Below are 17,215 nucleotides of genomic sequence, written 5' to 3' on the forward strand. Positions count from 1 at the left end.
CGGTCTTCGTAGCCGGATGGTAAAATAAGAAACTCTAACCTAGTCATTGAATATGTAGCTATGGCCGCTATGGAAAAAGTGACCACAGAGCGAGGGGCCCAGAAGGGTCTGACTGGTACGGGCCAAGAAACATAATCCAGAGCCAAGGAAGATGAGCCTGGCTGGCTTCCATAGCCGACAACCTGGCACCGAGCCTCCATCAGGAAGAACATTCCGGAGGATCACTATGGTGGCCAGGAGACGACTCGTTGGCACTTACTGGATACCGCTGACCGATGGGCAGGAGGAGGTTAAATACTGTAGAGGGTCTCACATTGGCACTAATTGATGACAGCTGTACATGATCCTACATATGGGCGGCGGGGGGGGGGGGGGCAGATGGCATTACACACAGAGACAGGGAGAGGGTTCGGAAGAGGATATTCTCCTTTCGGAAATAACACATCCTATCTTTATATAACTCCATTCTCCTCCAGAGAGTCCTACAGGAGAGAGCGTCCCAGGAGCTGACACTCTAAACATGGGCTGGAAGCCCCCTGTGCTGGTCCTGCTGGCCTTCCTGAGCTGTGAGTCACTATGTGTGAGGGTTATATATAGTCTGAGGGGCCTATAGGGAGACGGGGGTCAGGCGGGGGTAGAAGTCTCGTGTGACAATGGGTTATACTGCCCCATAGTACCCTCATCTAGGGTATATAGTCTGCTGTATAGGACCCTCAACTAGGGTATATAGTCTGCTGTATAGGACCCTCCTCTGGATATATATCCTGCCACATATTCCCCTCATCTAGGGTATATATTCTGCTGTATAGGACCCTCATCTGGGGTATATAGTCTGCTGTATAGGACCCTCATCTAGGGTATATAGTCTGCTGTATAGGACCCTCATCTAGGGTATATATTCTTCTGTATAGGACCCTCCTCTGGATATATATCCTGCCCCACAGTCCCCTCATCTGGGGTATATATTCTGCTGTATAGGACCCTCATCTGGGGTATATAGTCTGCTGTATAGGACCCTCCTCTAGGGTATATATCCTGCCCCATATTCCCCTCATCTGGGGTATATATTTTGCTGTATAGGACCCTCCTCTGGATATATATCCTGCCCCATAGTCCCCTCATCTGGGGTATATATCCTGCCCTATAGGACCCTCATCTGGGGTATATGTCCTGCCCTATAGGACCCTCATCTGGATATATATCCTGCCCTATAGGACCCTCATCTGGGGTATGTATCCTGCCCTATAGGACCCTCATCTGGTGTATATATCCTGCTCTATAGTACCCTCATCTGGGGTATATATCCTGCCCTATAGGACCCTCATCTGGGATATATATCCTGCCCTATAGTACCCTCATCTGGGGTATATATCCTGCCCTATAGGACCCTCATCTGGGGTATGTATCCTGCACTATAGGACCGTCATCTGAAATATATATCCTGCCCTATAGGACCCTCATCTGGGGTATATATCCTGCCCTATAGGACCCTCATCTGGGGTATATATCCTGCCCTATAGGACCCTCATCTGGGGTATGTATCCTGCCCTATAGGACCCTCATCTGGTGTATATATCCTGCTCTATAGTCCCCTCATCTTGGGTATATATCCTGCCCTATAGGACCCTCATCTGGGGTATATATTCTGCCCTATAGGACCCTCATCTAGGGTATATGTCCTGCCCTATAGGACCCTCATCTGGGGTATATATCCTGCCCTATAGGACCCTCATCTGGAGTATATATCCTGCCCTATAAAACCCTCATCTGGGGTATATATCCTGCCCTATAGGACCCTCATCTGGGGTACATATCCTGCCCTATAGGACCCTCATCTGGAATATATATCCTGCCGTATAGGACCCTCATCTGGGATATATAGCCTGCCCTATAGGAACCTCATCTGGACTATATAATAATAATAATAATAATGCTTTTATTTGTATAGCGCACACAGATTCCGCATCACTTTACATAGTTTTGCCAATTATTGCTCCCTGTTCCATTAGGGCTCACAATCTAAATCCACCTATCTGTATGTTTTGAGATAACTATATAACTTGCCGCTTAGGATCTGTAACTGGGGTAAATATCCTGCTTCATAGAACCCCCACCTGAGGTATATAACCTGCCCTATATGTCCCTATCTAGGGTAAATATATACCCTGAGCAGCTTTGTGGTATACACCGTGTCCCTCATGTACAGTATACACCAATCAGCCATAACATTACAACCAGTGAGCGATGAAGGACTAACAATGTGACAATGGCGCCCCTCAGTGGTGGGATACATTAGGAGCAGGTCACTGGTCATTTCTTGGTGTTGTGACACAGTGATGTGTAGACCTCGCGGTCACAGCATCTCTAGAACGTCCGCTCTTGTCTTGTGGGGTCCCTGGTATGTAGTGGTCAGAGTCTTTTAAGTTATCAGGTCTGGGCCTGAAGCCACAACACAGCAGATCCCAGAAAATACTACGGGTATCTCCATACCTGCCCCTCAGTGTATAATCACCTCGAAGAGACAGGAGCCCACCCTTCATCTTCTGTCACATCTGTCACACTATCTTGGGCCTACCTGAGCCGTCTCCTGGTGGTCTCCTCAGATCTAGGCCTACCTCACATCATGCGGTCCCCTCTGGTCATGTCCTCTCTACCACAGCTTCACTCCTACTCCTGAGAATTCCTGTCACTCCTGAGCTTTTATGTGGAGCTCATTAGCATAGCCCCACCCAATTTCTAGATGTTTCTCAGCTAACTGCTGTACTTCTCCAAGGAGGTAGTTGGTGGCGCTGTTGTGTAACCTCCCTGTATGTGGGTTTCTGAGTGCTGACCCATCTTTACCTTAGCTCATCTCTGTGGTTCATAATAAATCATATACATGCTAACAAACTCATATAGATAGACTACAGGAGACGGATCACACAGAACATACATGGGGCCCCACAGACCAATCAGATCACACAGGACATGTATGGGGCCCCGCAGAGCGGTTAGATCACACAGGACTTATATGGGGCCCCACAGACCAGTCACATCACGCAGGATATATATGGGGCCCCGCAGAGCGGTCAGATCACACAGGACATATATGGGGCCCTGCAGACCGCTCACATCACACAGGACATATATGGGGCCCCACAGACCAGTCACATCACACAGGACTTATATGGGGCCCCGCACACCGGTCACATCACACAGGATATATATGTGGCCCCGCAGACTAATCAGATCACACAGGACATATATGTGGCCCCGCAGACTAATCAGATCACACAGGATATATATGTGGCCCCGCACACCGGTCAGATCACACAGGCTATATATGGGGCCCCGCAGACTAATCAGATCACACAGGACATATATGGGGCTCCGCAGACTAATCAGATCACACAGGCTATATATGGGGCCCCGCAGACCTTTCAAATCACGCAGGATATATATATGGGGCCCCGCACACTGGTCAGATCACACAGGATATATATGGGGCCCCGCATACCGGTCAGATCACACAGGATATATATGGGGCCCCGCACACCGGTCAGATCACACAGGATATATATGGGGCCCCGCACACTGGTCAGATCACACAGGATATATATGGGGCCCCGCACACCGGTCAGATCACACAGGATATATATGGGGCCCCGCACACCGGTCAGATCACACAGGCTATATATGGGGCCCCGCACACCGGTCAGATCACACAGGACATATATGGGGCCCCGCAGACTAATCAGATCACACAGGATATATATGGGGCCCCGCAGACTAATCAGATCACACAGGATATATATGGGGCCCCGCAGACTAATCAGATCACACAGGATATATATGGGGCCCCGCACACCGGTCAGATCACACAGGACATATCTGTGGCCCCGCACACCGGTCAGATCACACAGGACATATATGTGGCCCCGCAGACTAATCAGATCACACAGGCTATATATGGGGCCCCGCAGACCGGTCAGATCACGCAGGATATATATATGGGGCCCCGCACACCGGTCAGATCACACAGGATATATATGGAGCCCTGCAGACCAGTCAGATCACGCAGGGGCCCCGCAGACCGATCAGAGACCATGTGACCCTTGTCCAGGCATAATGGGAATATTAGATTTGGCACAGCTGGTGGGCGGCGTGTTCCCCTGCTTACTGTGGCCATAATATCTGCCCAGCGGGTGACACATGTGACTGTCTGCTTCCTCTTCTTCATCAGGTGCTCTGGCCACTGAGGAAACACGTCTGATCAAAGATATATTTTCCAATTATGATAAAAAGTCTCGACCGGCCAGGTCCATCAAGGACATCGTAGAGGTCAAGCTTAAACTCACCCTGACCAACCTCATCTCCCTGGTGAGTCCTATTCTAACTGCAGCACAGAGTATTACAGGAGGGGAGGGGATCAGTATGCTGGTAGAAGATCACAGACTGAGAAGGAGAAGGGCCACAGCAGCACAGAGTATTACAGGAGGGGAGTGTATCAGTATACTGGTGTAAGATCACAGACTGAGGGGTATATAATGGAAGGAGGAGCGTCCACAGCAGCACAGAGTGGTACAGGAGGAAGGTCTTATACTGAGAGTTACATAGCACAGGAGGGTCCTCCTAGCAGCACAGAGTTTTTCTGTAGAAGATGCGTTAATGTTTTCACTCTTTTTTTATGCCAGAAAGAGAAGGAAGAGACGATGACCACCAACGTGTGGCTGCAGCTGGTAAGGAAACCAATGTGGTGTGAGATGTATGCATTCCCCCTCTACTCCTCTGCCTGAGGCACTGTTCAGCACCGAGCTCTATATATGTATATGAGAAGGAGATGGTGATGGTGTTGTAGGCTGTAAGAGATGGTCAGAGTTGATGACATCACTCAGGGGGAGGGGCTTGAGCTAAGAGATGAGATCCAGTCATGCCTACTGAGAGGATGGGAGAGGAGACAACCCCACACTGACTATGGACTACACCAACCAAACCCATGCTGGGACTATTATAGTTGGGGAGCCTTTTTATAGTAAAAATTGCTTTTATTTGTCTTGTAACAATATGGTGGCTGTGTTACTGGTGTCACCATGATGGCTTCTCTAACAGGAATGGAATGACTATCGCATGATGTGGAACAGTTCAGAATATGGCGGCATCACGGTGGTACGAATCCCCCATGACAAGGTGTGGTTACCGGAAATAGGACTGGAGAACAAGTAAGTGGCAGGCGGAACTTTCCCTTGACTTCACGAGCCCATGCCGGACCTTCTTCCCCTATCTCCTACCATATTTATTACTCCCTGGAGGAGGGTGTCCGTACGTAAAGGTCCCTGAGGATGGTCTGGCTGGTGGCTTTACTCCTCCTCCTCTACGTTAAGCTGTTGGTGTGGTGTTGGAAGAGGTGCGTGCCTTGCTTGGCACATAGATGGCACTTAGGTGTCAGGGAGGGTAAAGATGGGCAGTTACCATATTGCGAGGTCTATCTCCTATTCTCTTCCAGCATTGACGGACAGTTTGATGTTGCGTACTACGCCAACGTTCTGGTCTATGACAGCGGGTACATGTACTGGCTGCCGCCGGCCATCTTTAGGAGCGCGTGCCCCATTGAGGTCACCTACTTCCCTTTCGACTGGCAGAACTGCACCTTGGTGTTCAGGTAAGGAGATGGGACTTGATATGACATGAGGAACATCTTCTTGTACCTAGCAAATGTACCATCACCAAACTCTTCGCGTGGGGATCCAGGTGGCAGGGCCTTTTTTAAAATTGCTGCCTGGTTTACATGCTCAGCGCCATTTTCTCAGAGTACTGGGGCAGGCCTGGTGCCCCTCGGTGTAACGATAACCCCTGTTATACTCTCACCATGGGGCATCGGGCCTGTCTCCAGTGCATAGAGCCGGGCCAGTGCTTAAGGAACCAGTTTCTAAAAAAAAAAAAGGATCCCACCACCAGGATCCCCGCAGCGGCTCCAAGCAGGTTCTGCCAAAAACATTTTTCAAGATTGGGGATGGTACATTCGCTTTAAGCTTTTTAGCATCTATGGTTGCCCCCACCCATCTTGGTCATCCCTACATACGTTATGCTTGAAAAAGACCGCGGGAGGCGGTTGAAACGTCGCACCTTCTTTTGAATGGAATAAATTCACGTTTGAACTTCAATTGAACGGAGTGCTGCTGGTTCATCCACTTGTACATACGTTATGGCCACAAATACAGAACGCAGTCATGTAAGTCATCTCTTTGTTATTTTGGATCTCCTAGGCCTGCCCTAGTCACCTGCTAGGCCTGTGTGGTCACCTTTTAGGCCTGCCCTGGTCACGTGCTAGGCCTGCCCTGGTCACCTGCTAGGCCTGCCCTAGTCACCTGCTAGGCCTGCCCTGGCCACGTGCTAGGCCTGCCCTGGTCACGTGCTATTCCTGCCCTAGTCACCTGCTAGGCCTGCCTTGGTCACCTTTTAGGCCTGCCCTGGTCACGTGCTAGGCCTGCCCTGGTCACCTGCTAGGCCTGCCTTGGTCACCTTTTAGGCCTGCCCTGGTCACGTGCTAGGCCTGCCCTAGTTACCTGCTAGGCCTGCCTTGGTCACCTTTTAGGCCTGCCCTGGTCACATGCTAGGCCTGCCCTGGTCACATGCTAGGCCTGCCTTGGTCACTTTTTAGGCCTGCCCTGGTCACGTGCTAGGCCTGCCCTATTCACCGGCTAGGCCTGCCTTGGTCACCTTTTAGGCCTGCCCTGGTCACGTGCTAGGCCTGCCCTGGTCACCTGCTAAGCCTGCCTTGGTCACCTTTTAGGCCTGCCCTGGTCACCTGCTAGGCCTGCCCTGGTCACCTTTTAGGCCTGCCCTGGTCACGTGCTAGGCCTGTCTGGTCACCTTTTAGGCCTGCCCTGGTCACGTGCTAGGCTTGCCCTGGTCATTTGATAGGCCTGCCCTGGTCACCTGCTAGGTCTGCCTTGGTCACCTGGCAGGTTCATTATTGTGAAATGAAGGCATCTAGGAGTACAAACACTTAAGATGGTTGTGCACAATGCCAAGCGTCAGCTGGGATTGGGTAATGTCACCGGACTGTTTTCTGGAACGATCACTCTCCTCACTGGTGGTTGTGGAATGGGGGGTTGAACAGGCCCTTCTAGCTCTCCCGGTTAGGGTCTGCATACTACTGTATATTGTCTTCTGAATACTTTGTCTCATTTTAGGTCTCAAACCTACAACGCCAAAGAAGTGGACCTGCAGCTGGCGCTTGGCGAAACTGGGGAACCATTGGAGAGGGTGGATATTGATCCTGAGGCTTTCACAGGTAGCGTCTGACCTGCCCGTCCTGGACCATAGTTACCTCTCATGGTGTGTATGTCCATCCTGGTCCACCATGGTCCCACATTGACCCATGTTCTCTTCTCTTCCAGAGAATGGAGAGTGGGCGATAAAGCATTGTCCAGCCTGGAAGTATGTGAACCCCAACTACACGCCGGATGACCTCGAGTACCAGCAGATCATCTTCGGCCTGATCATCCAGAGGAAGCCTCTCTTTTACGTTGTGAACATCATTGTGCCGTGCGTCCTCATCTCCTCGCTCGTGGTGCTCGTCTACTTTCTGCCGGCTAAAGGTGACGATCCCTAAGGGTCAAAAGGGGCCAAAAAAACACAACCTGGGGGAAGGGGGCGTCCCACAGCATTTACTGATCCCAGAACAGACTGGTTCAGGCCATGGGACTGGGACCAGTATATTCTACAGATGACCAATGAGTGGGTAGTAGACCCATGACATCATAGACAATCCCTTTCATTCCTCTCGTTCTTCAGCTGGTGGTCAGAAGTGTACAACGTCCATCTCAGTCCTCCTGGCCCAGGTTGTGTTCCTGTTCCTTATCGCTCAGAAGGTCCCGGAAACATCCTTGAGCGTCCCTCTCATCGGAAAGTAAGTGACCCTGCAGTGGATTACCAAGACCTCTGCTGTTACATTATGTTATTATACCAGTAACCTCGAGAGCTGCATTCACCATTCTGCTGTTACATCATATCTTATTATACCAGTAACCTCCAGAGCTGCATTCACCATTCTGCAGCTTCATTATGTCTTATTGGTTCAGTCACCTTCAGAGCTGTATTCACTACTCTGCTGCACCATTATGCCTCATTTCTGTTACCTCCAGAGCTGCAGTGTCATGTCTTATTATACCACTTACCCCCAGAGCTGCATTCACCATTCTGCTGTTATATCATCTCTTATTATACCACTAACCCCCAGAACTAAATTCCCCATTCTGCTGCTGCATCATGTTATTATACCACTTACCCCCAGAGCTGCATTCAGCATTCTGCTGTTATATCATCTAATACCACTAACCCCCAGAGCTGCATTCCCCATTCTGCTGCTGCATCATGTTATTATACCACTTACCCCCAGAGCTGCATTCACTATTCTGCTGCTGCATCATGTTATCATACCACTTACCCCCAGAGCTGCATTCACCATTCTGCTGTTATATCATCTTATACCACTAACCCCCAGAGCTGCATTCCCCATTCTTCTGCTGCATCATGTTATTATACCACTTACCCCCAGAGCTGCATTCACTATTCTGCTGCTGCATCATGTTATCATACCACTTACCCCCAGAGCTGCATTCACCATTCTGCTGTTATATCATCTTATACCACTAACCCCCAGAGCTGCATTCAGCATTCTGCTGTTATATCATCTTATACCACTAACCCCCAGAGCTGCATTCCCCATTCTGCTGCTGCATCATGTTATTATACCACTTACCCCCAGAGCTGCATTCACTATTCTGCTGCTGCATCATGTTATCATACCACTTACCCCCAGAGCTGCATTCACCATTCTGCTGTTATATCATCTTATACCACTAACCCCCAGAGCTGCATTCCCCATTCTGCTGCTGCATCATGTTATCATACCACTTACCCCCAGAGCTGCATTCACTATTCTGCTGCTGCATCATGTTATCATACCACTTACCCCCAGAGCTGCATTCACCATTCTGCTGTTACATCATGTTATTATATCACTTACCCCAGAGCTGCATTCACCATTCTGCTGCTGCATCATGTTAATATACCACTTACTCCAGAGCTGCATTAACTATTCTGCTGTTATTTCATCTTTTATTATATCACTTACCCCCAGAGCTGCATTCACTATTCTGCTGCATCATGTCTTATTAGTTCCGTATCCTTCAGAGCTGCACTCACTATTCTGCCATTATAGTATATCTAGTCACATTCACAATCTTTTTGGTTTCTCCTTGGATGGGTCATGCCCCCAGCTCTGATAGCACTTCGCCCCCTGCTGTAGATCAGAGGAATGACATCTAGCTGTATTTCTTGCAGATACTTGATCTTTGTGATGATTGTGTCTACGATCATTGTCCTCAGCTGCGTCATTGTCCTCAACGTATCCCTGCGGACTCCCATCACCCACAACCTGACGGCCGCCATGAAACACGTAAGAGATATGTCTGAGCTGCAGTACCAGACCTGGCCACACCTGTCCTGAGCAGCACTGAGCACTCATGGATGCGGGTGATGCTGTTTCTGGAAGAAGGCAGCCATGTTTTTCTAATTCTCATGGCAGTCAGGACATGCTGGGAGTTGTAGTTCTGCAGCCTGTGATGCTGTTTCCCTTGCAGAGGCTTCTGGAGGTGTTACCCCGCTACCTGCAGATGAAGATCGAGCCCTGCGAGGAAGAGGAGGCCACCCCGCGGGAGAGGAGGAAGAGCTCCCTGGGGATAATGCTGAAGGCGGAGGAGTACGTGCTGCGGAAGCCCCGGAGCGAGCTCATGTTCGAGCGCCAGAGAGAGCGGCACGGGATGAGCCGGGACGAGCGGGGCCACAGAGGTGAAGAGAAGGGAGCCAAAGGCAGCAAGGGGCAATGGAGGTGGCAGATAGGTAAGGAGAGGGGGCAGATAGGTGAGGAGAGGGGGCAGATAGGTGAGGAGAGGGGGGACAGACAGGCGAGGAGAGGGGAGACAGACAGGCGAGGAGAGGGGAGACAGACAGGCGAGGAGAGGGGAGACAGACAGGCGAGGAGAGGGGAGACAGACAGGCGAGGAGAGGGGGGACAGACAGGCGAGGAGAGACAGACAGGTAAGGAGAGGGGGGACAGACGGGTAAGGAGAGGGGGGACAGACGGGCGAGGAGAGGGGGGACAGACAGGCAAGGAGAGGGGAGACAGACAGGTAAGGAGAGGGGGGACAGACGGGCGAGGAGAGGGGGGACAGACAGGCGAGGAGAGGGGAGACAGACAGGTAAGGAGAGGGGGGACAGACGGGCGAGGAGAGGGGGGACAGACAGGCGAGGAGAGGGGAGACAGACAGGTAAGGAGAGGGGGGACAGACAGGCGAGGAGAGGGGGGACAGACAGGCGAGGAGAGGGGGGACAGACAGGCGAGGAGAGGGGGGACAGACAGGCGAGGAGAGGGGGGACAGACAGGCGAGGAGAGGGGGGACAGACAGGCGAGGAGAGGGGAGACAGACAGGTGAGGAGAGGGGGGACAGATAGGTGAGGAGAGGGGGGACAGATAGGTGAGGAGAGGGGGGACAGACAGGCGAGGAGAGGGGAGACAGACAGGTGAGGAGAGGGGGGACAGATAGGTGAGGAGAGGGGGGACAGATAGGTGAGGAGAGGGGGGACAGACAGGCGAGGAGAGGGGAAACAGACAGGCAAGGAGAGGGGGGACAGACAGGTGAGGAGAGGGGGCAACATGGCGTGTAACAACATGGCGGTATATAACCCCTCCTCTCCCTGTGTTACAGTGGACGGCTTTGATGTTGCGGTAACCACCCCGCTGTTCAAGAACCTGGCTCACTGCGCCCCGGAGATCAAGGAGTGTGTGGAGGCCTGCAACTTCATCACCAGCAGCACCAGGGAGCAGAACAAGAGCGGAGCGGTGAGTGACAGCCCAGCTGAATAGAGAGCGCAGCTCTGGGGTATAACACAGCATCAGTAATGTAAAATGTATGTACACAGAGACCCCACCAGCAGGATAGTGAGTGCAGCTCTGGGGTATAATACAGGATGTAACTCAGGATCAGTAATGTAATGTATGTACACAGTGACCTCACCAGCAGAATAGTGAGTGCAGCTCTGGAGTATAACAGAAACCTCATAGGTTGTTTCTCTCTTCCTCCCCCAGGAGATGGAGAACTGGGTGATGATCGGGAAGGTTTTGGACGTCCTGTGCTTTTGGGGGGCACTCCCCCTCTTTATGGTGGGGACCCTGGCCATCTTTTTTATGGGCCACTTTAACCAAGCTCCGGAGCGGCCGTTCCCGAGCGGTGACCACGTCTTCCCCCCTTGCTCCACCACCACATGACCACACGGCTTCATCTCCAGAAATAAATCGGGAAACTGACCGAAAATAATTTTATTGTCCTCATTTTTTTTCTAATTTGTTACAAAAATCCCAATGACGATGAAGAAGAGACGAAGCAGGAACGTCCAGCAAGGAATGAGCGTCCAGCGGTCAGGAGATCTGCTGGGACCTGTGGTGCCTCTCTATGGAGGTGATTGGTGGGGGAGGAGCCATCACTAGAGAGTCAGCTTTGTGTTCCGGAAACTGGAGTTATCTCTGGGGGAAACACAGGATTATAGTGAGTAAGGATGGAAGCTGAGGTGGGGGCTGCTGTATGCAGGATAGCGCCCAGACTTACTTCAGGCTGTCGTTGTGAGTCTTGTACTCCATGATGGTGTTTGGAGGGAGGTTGAGGACTCGCCGCAGTGTGTCCCGGATACGAATGGTGCTGATCTGGTCGTTGGCCGTCTTGTTCCAGATGGAGAGGATATCCTCCTGCAGGGGGCGGTACAGACAAATATAACTAGGACAATGTCACTTTAATTTAAAAAAAAAAAAAAAGTTTTGATTATCTCAATATTCCAAAAGTGTTCCCCCCCCCTTAAAGTCACAGTTACACTTTTAAAGGGACAGTTCAGCAAAAAATAAAATAAAATAATTCTTTCAAATCAACTGGTGTCAGAAAGTTATATAGATTTGTCATTTACTTCTATTAAAAATCCACCCCCCTTCCAGTACTTATCAGCTGCTGTATGTCCTGCAGAAGTGGTGTATTCTCTATTGAGATTTGCTACTACTCTGGACAGTTCCTGACATGGACAGAGATGGCAGCAGAGAGCACTGTGTCAGACTGGAGAGAATAAACCACTTCCTGCGGGACATACAGCAGCTGATAAGTACCGGATAACTGGAGATTTTTTTTTTAGAAGTAAATTACAGGACAGGAGGAGGAGCCTGACACCCTTTAGTACAGAAAGTAAGATGGGGGGGGGGGGGGGGTCCTACCCCACTGGTTAGTGGTCTCCCACAGTTCTCCCTATTAGACAATGGCCTCTGAGACCAGGGATATGTCGCCTCTTACCTGAAAGCGTATGGACACCACCACCCCACAGATCTCTTCTCCCACCATGAACTGCTCCCCCAGCATGGCCAGTATGATGTTCTCCCAGAAGCGGGACGCCAGACCCTTCCGCAGGCGGATGATCCACTTGCCGCCATTTCTATTGGCGTCATCCTGTGTGCGGTTACAGAGATGAGGTCAGATAGATGATAGATTCCTCTGGCTGTGGGGGCTGAGGAGAGATGGAGGGATTGCTATAGATCACTCACCTCCCACATGGGTTTGATGCCTTCCTTGAAGAGATGGAAGTCGCTGTATCCTGAGAGGTCTCCGGGCCGCACCAGGTGGCTGTACACCCGCCAGAACTGCTCCACCTGTAACACAGAGAGGTGAGGCCGGAGGTGGGGGCTGCGGGGGTATACTGCTGGAGCTGATCCTCACAGGACACCGTAACTTACCGATGCCACCGTGCCAAACTGTCTGATGTTCTGCTCATAGTTCTGAGTGCTGGCGGGCCGGGAGGGGGTCCTCCGAGAGTACCAGAAGGTGTAGCGGTACTGCAGCGGGTGCTCCCCGGGGGCCACTACCATCTCCTGCACAAACAAGGGGAAAACTCAGCAATATATCTATGTGTCGTCCCCTCAGGGGGAAGTCCCCCCATAACATCCCTGCAAGCACCCTCCATATATGTGCGGGGAATACAGCAAATAGACGGTGGTGGTGGTGGGGGGGGATCAGCTGATCATTTCTGTGAGGGAGGAGGGGGGGAACGTCGGCGAGGGAGGGGGGGGAACGTCGGCGAGGGAGGAGAGAGGGGGGGGGGGGGGAACGTCGGCGAGGGAGGAGAGAGAGGGGGGGGAACGTCGGCGAGGGAGGAGAGAGAGGGGGGGGGGGAACGTCGGCGAGGGAGGAGAGAGAGGGGGGGGGGAACGTCGGCGAGGGAGGAGAGAGAGGGGGGGGAACGTCGACGAGGGAGGAGAGAGGGGGGGGACGTCGGAGAGAGAGGGGGGGGACTTCGGCGAGAGAGGGGGGGGGAACGTCGGCGAGGGAGGAGAGAGAGGGGGGGGAATGTCGGCGAGGGAGGAGAAAGGGGGGGGGAACGTCGGCGAGGGAGGAGAGAGAGGGGGGGGGAACGTCGGCGAGGGGGGGGGAACGTCGGCGAGGGGGGGAATGTCGACGAGGGAGGAGAGAGGGGGGGGGAACGTCGACGAGGGAGGAGAGGGGGGGGGGGAACGTCGGAGAGAGAGGGGGGGGACGTCGGCGAGGGAGGGGGGGGGACGTCGGCGAGGGAGGGAACGTCGGCGAGGGAGGAGAGAGGGGGGGGGGAACGTCGGCGAGGGAGGAGAGAGGGGGGGGAACGTCGGCGAGGGAGGAGAGAGGGGGGGGGAACGTCGGAGAGGGGGGGACGTCGGAGAGGGAGGAGAGAGGAGGGGGGACGTCGGCGAGGGAGGAGAGAGGGGGGGGAACGTCGGAGAGGGGGGGGACGTCGGAGAGGGAGGAGAGAGGAGGGGGGACGTCGGCGAGGGAGGAGAGGGGGGGGGACGTCGGCTAGGGAGGAGAGGGGGGAACAGCTGCATTGTCTGAGGGAGCAGGGGGATCAGTTGATCATATTTGTCTGTGAGGGACGGGGGTCAGCTGATCACATCTGTGAGGGAGGAAGGGGGAATCAGCGTGTAATGTGTGTCTGTAAGGGAGGAGGGGGATGCAGCTGCAATGTCTGTGAGGGAGGGGGGGGGGACAGCTGCAATGTCTGTCTGAGAGGGGGGGGTCAGCTGATCATGTCTGTGAGGGAGGAGAGGGATGTGGCTGCAATGTCTGTCTGTTAGGGTGCATGCACACTACGGAATTCTCACGAATAATCCGTGGCGTATTCCGTCGCTCGTACCCGCACGCATCTCCACCCGTGCCTTAGACACCATTCTATGCACGGGCAGATTCTGCTGAAAGAAGTTACATGTCAATTCTTTCGTCGGAATGCGGAAATGGTGTCTAAGGCACGGGCGAAGATGCGTGCCACCGCGTGCGGGTACGAGCGACGGAATACGCTACGGATTATACGTGGGAATTCCGTAGTGTGCATGCGCCCTAATGGAGGAGGGGGATGCGGCTACAGTGTCTGTTTGTGAGGGAGGAGGGGGATGCGGCTGTAATGTCTGTCTGTGAGGGAGGAGGGGGATGCGGCTGTAATGTCTGTGAGGGAGGAGGGGGATGCGGCTGTAATGTCTGTGAGGGAGGAGGGGGATGCGGCTGTAATGTCTGTCTGTGAGGGAGGAGGGGGATGCGGCTGTAATGTCTGTCTGTGAGGGAGGAGGGGGATGCGGCTGTAATGTCTGTCTGTGAGGGAGGAGGGGGATGCGGCTGCAATGTCTGAGGGAGGAGGGGGATGCGGCTGTAATATCTGTAGGGGAGGAGGGGGATGCGGCTGTAATATCTGTAGGGGAGGAGGGGGATGCGGCTGTAATGTCTGTGAGGGAGGAGGGGGATGCGGCTGCAATGTCTGTGAGGGAGGAGGGGGATGCGGCTGTAATGTCTGTGAGGGAGGAGGGGGATGCGGCTGTAATGTCTGTAGGGGAGGAGGGGGATGCGGCTGCAATGTCTGTGAGGGAGGAGGGGGATGCGGCTGTAATATCTGTAGGGGAGGAGGGGGATGCGGCTGTAATGTCTGTTTGTGAGGGAGGAGGGGGATGCGGCTGCAATTTCTGTGAGGGAGGAGGGGGATGCGGCTGTAATATCTGTGAGGGAGGAGGGGGATGCGGCTGTAATATCTGTAGGGGAGGAGGGGGATGCGGCTGCAATGTCTGTGAGGGAGGAGGGGGATGCGGCTGTAATATCTGTAGGGGAGGAGGGGGATGCGGCTGCAATGTCTGTGAGGGAGGAGGGGGATGCGGCTGTAATATCTGTAGGGGAGGAGGGGGATGCGGCTGATATATCTGTAGGGGAGGAGGGGGATGCGGCTGATATATCTGTAGGGGAGGAGGGGGATGCGGCTGATATATCTGTAGGGGAGGAGGGGGATGCGGCTGATATATCTGTAGGGGAGGAGGGGGATGCGGCTGATATATCTGTGGGGGATGCGGCTGTAATGTCTATGAGGGAGGAGGGGGGTGCGGCTGTAATGTCTGTAGGGGAGGAGGGAGATGCGGCTGTAATGTCTGTGAGGGAGGAGGGGGATGCGGCTGTAATGTCTGTAGGGGAGGAGGGGGATGCGGCTCCTCTTAGCATGTCTGTGGGCCCCGCCCAGCTGTATTTGCAGTGTACTCCTCCATCAGATCAGTACACCGTGTGAGGAGTGGATAGGGCGCTGTGCACACTGTACCGCAGATATACAGCCCTGACACCACATTCTACTGGAAAAACCCCACACACTGTCCGACCAATCACAGGAGGTGCCAGTCACGTGCTCGCTCCGTCAGTATTCACACATGGCACTGACTTCCGGCGCACATCATGACGTCACCCAGACACCGGAAGTAGTGAGTACGGTTGCTGGGCGCCCTCCCCAGCTCGTACCTTGGATCTGGCGGCGGATTGGAGCTCATCCTCCGGGACGGTGACATCATCGTTTCCTGAGATCCCCATGTGAGGCGTGAGGCTCCCCGTACCTCCCGCACTGGCTGTCCGCCCTCAGCTCCGTATCCCGGATGTGCTGTCCGCCTCAGCGCTGCGTACTCTGGGCCGGGGAGACGCGATGTCGTCATTACGTCACGGCGTACGGGCAGAGCGTGCTTGGTGGGGGCGTGGCTTTGTGATATCTGGAGTCGGTGGAGCCCGCCCCCTGGTGCTTGTGCAGCGTTATAGACACGTGGGACAATAAGGATCATCGTTATGGGACTACAACACCCAGCATGCCTCTCTGCCCCTATACAGAGGCTGAATACCTGCCTAGACGTAATGGCTGGACAGTCCCCTGTGAACCAGACTGACACATTGTAACAAACCCCAGATCTATGCGGTACTGACCCCCCAACCCCAGATCTGTGCGGTACTGACCCCCCAATCCCAGATCTATGCGGTACGGACCCCCCAACCCCAGATCTGTGCAGTACGGACCCCCCAACCCCAGATCTATGCGGTACGGACCCCCCAACCCCAGATATCTGCAGTACGGACCCCCCAACCCCAGATATCTGCAGTACTGACCCCCCAACCCCAGATCTGTGCAGTACGGACCCCCCAACCCCAGATCTGTGCGGTACTGACCCCCCAACCCCAGATCTGTGCGGTACGGACCCCCCTACCCCAGATGTATGCGGTATGGACCCCCCAAACCCAGATCTGTGCGGTACGGACCCCCCAACCCCAGATTTGTACGGTACGGACCCCCCAACCCCAGATCTCTTCAGTACGGACCCCCCCAACCCCAGATCTGTGCGGTACTGACCCCCCAACCCCAGATCTGTGCGGTACGGACCCCCCAACCCCAGATCTGTGCGGTACAGACCCCCCCCCCAACCCCAGATCTGTGCGGTACAGACCCCCCCCCCCAACCCCAGATCTATGCAGTACGGACCCCCCAACCCCAGATCTGTGCGGTACGGACCCCCTAACCCCAGATCTGTGCGGTACGGACCCCCGAACCCCAGATCTCTGCAGTACGGACCCCCCAACCCCAGATCTGTGCAGTACGGACCCCCCAACCCCAGATCTGTGCGGTACGGACCCCCCAACCCCAGATCTGTGCAGTACTGACCCCCCCAACCCCAGATCTGTGCGGTACGGACCCCCCAACCCCAGATCTGTGCGGTACGGACCCCCCAACCCCAGATCTGTGCTGTACGGACCCCCCAACCCCAGATCTGTGCAGTACGGACCACCCAACCACAGATCTGTGCGGTACAGACCCCCAAACCCCTGATCTGTGCGGT

The 17,215-nt window shown here is 53.8% G+C and overlaps 3 protein-coding genes across 8 annotated transcripts in view; 1 reads left to right on the forward strand and 2 right to left on the reverse strand.

Moving 5' to 3' along the window:
- The window catches only part of GP1BA (glycoprotein Ib platelet subunit alpha), a 30,006-nt gene extending 27,306 nt beyond the window's left edge, over positions 1-2,700 (reverse strand). The window contains exon 1 of the mRNA XM_069949081.1: positions 2,616-2,700. The gene's annotated coding sequence lies outside the window, so the exon portion shown is untranslated. The remainder of the gene's footprint in view (positions 1-2,615) is intronic.
- Positions 193-11,782, forward strand: LOC138770153 (acetylcholine receptor subunit epsilon-like). Of its 5 annotated transcripts, none has more exons than XM_069949140.1 (13): positions 193-289; positions 477-566; positions 4,223-4,359; positions 4,674-4,718; positions 5,089-5,198; positions 5,483-5,638; positions 7,173-7,273; positions 7,380-7,580; positions 7,777-7,891; positions 9,328-9,442; positions 9,627-9,885; positions 10,752-10,885; positions 11,132-11,782. In XM_069949140.1, exons 2-13 carry the CDS (start codon positions 521-523, stop codon positions 11,309-11,311), a joined length of 1,599 nt encoding a protein of 532 aa, XP_069805241.1. In that variant the 5' UTR covers positions 193-289; positions 477-520; the 3' UTR covers positions 11,312-11,782. The 5 variants fall into 5 exon arrangements, with proteins under 5 accessions (XP_069805241.1, XP_069805225.1, XP_069805232.1 ...); XM_069949124.1 differs by having other exon boundaries at positions 196-289; positions 9,627-9,834; XM_069949131.1 differs by lacking the exons at positions 193-289; positions 477-566 and adding an exon at positions 2,616-2,776.
- LOC138770187 (eukaryotic translation initiation factor 4E type 2-like) lies at positions 11,348-16,043 on the reverse strand. Of its 2 annotated transcripts, none has more exons than XM_069949141.1 (6): positions 15,861-16,043; positions 12,809-12,943; positions 12,620-12,724; positions 12,372-12,524; positions 11,649-11,785; positions 11,348-11,566 (listed from the first exon to the last, which is right to left on the reverse strand). In XM_069949141.1, exons 1-6 carry the CDS (start codon positions 15,927-15,929, stop codon positions 11,527-11,529), a joined length of 639 nt encoding a protein of 212 aa, XP_069805242.1. In that variant the 5' UTR covers positions 15,930-16,043; the 3' UTR covers positions 11,348-11,526. The 2 variants fall into 2 exon arrangements, with proteins under 2 accessions (XP_069805242.1, XP_069805243.1); XM_069949142.1 differs by lacking the exon at positions 15,861-16,043 and adding an exon at positions 15,667-15,708.
- Between the last annotated feature and the right edge of the window lie 1,172 nt (positions 16,044-17,215).

Source organism: Dendropsophus ebraccatus, chromosome 1 (assembly GCF_027789765.1).
Source record: "Dendropsophus ebraccatus isolate aDenEbr1 chromosome 1, aDenEbr1.pat, whole genome shotgun sequence".
Classification (NCBI taxonomy): Eukaryota; Metazoa; Chordata; class Amphibia; order Anura; family Hylidae; genus Dendropsophus; species Dendropsophus ebraccatus.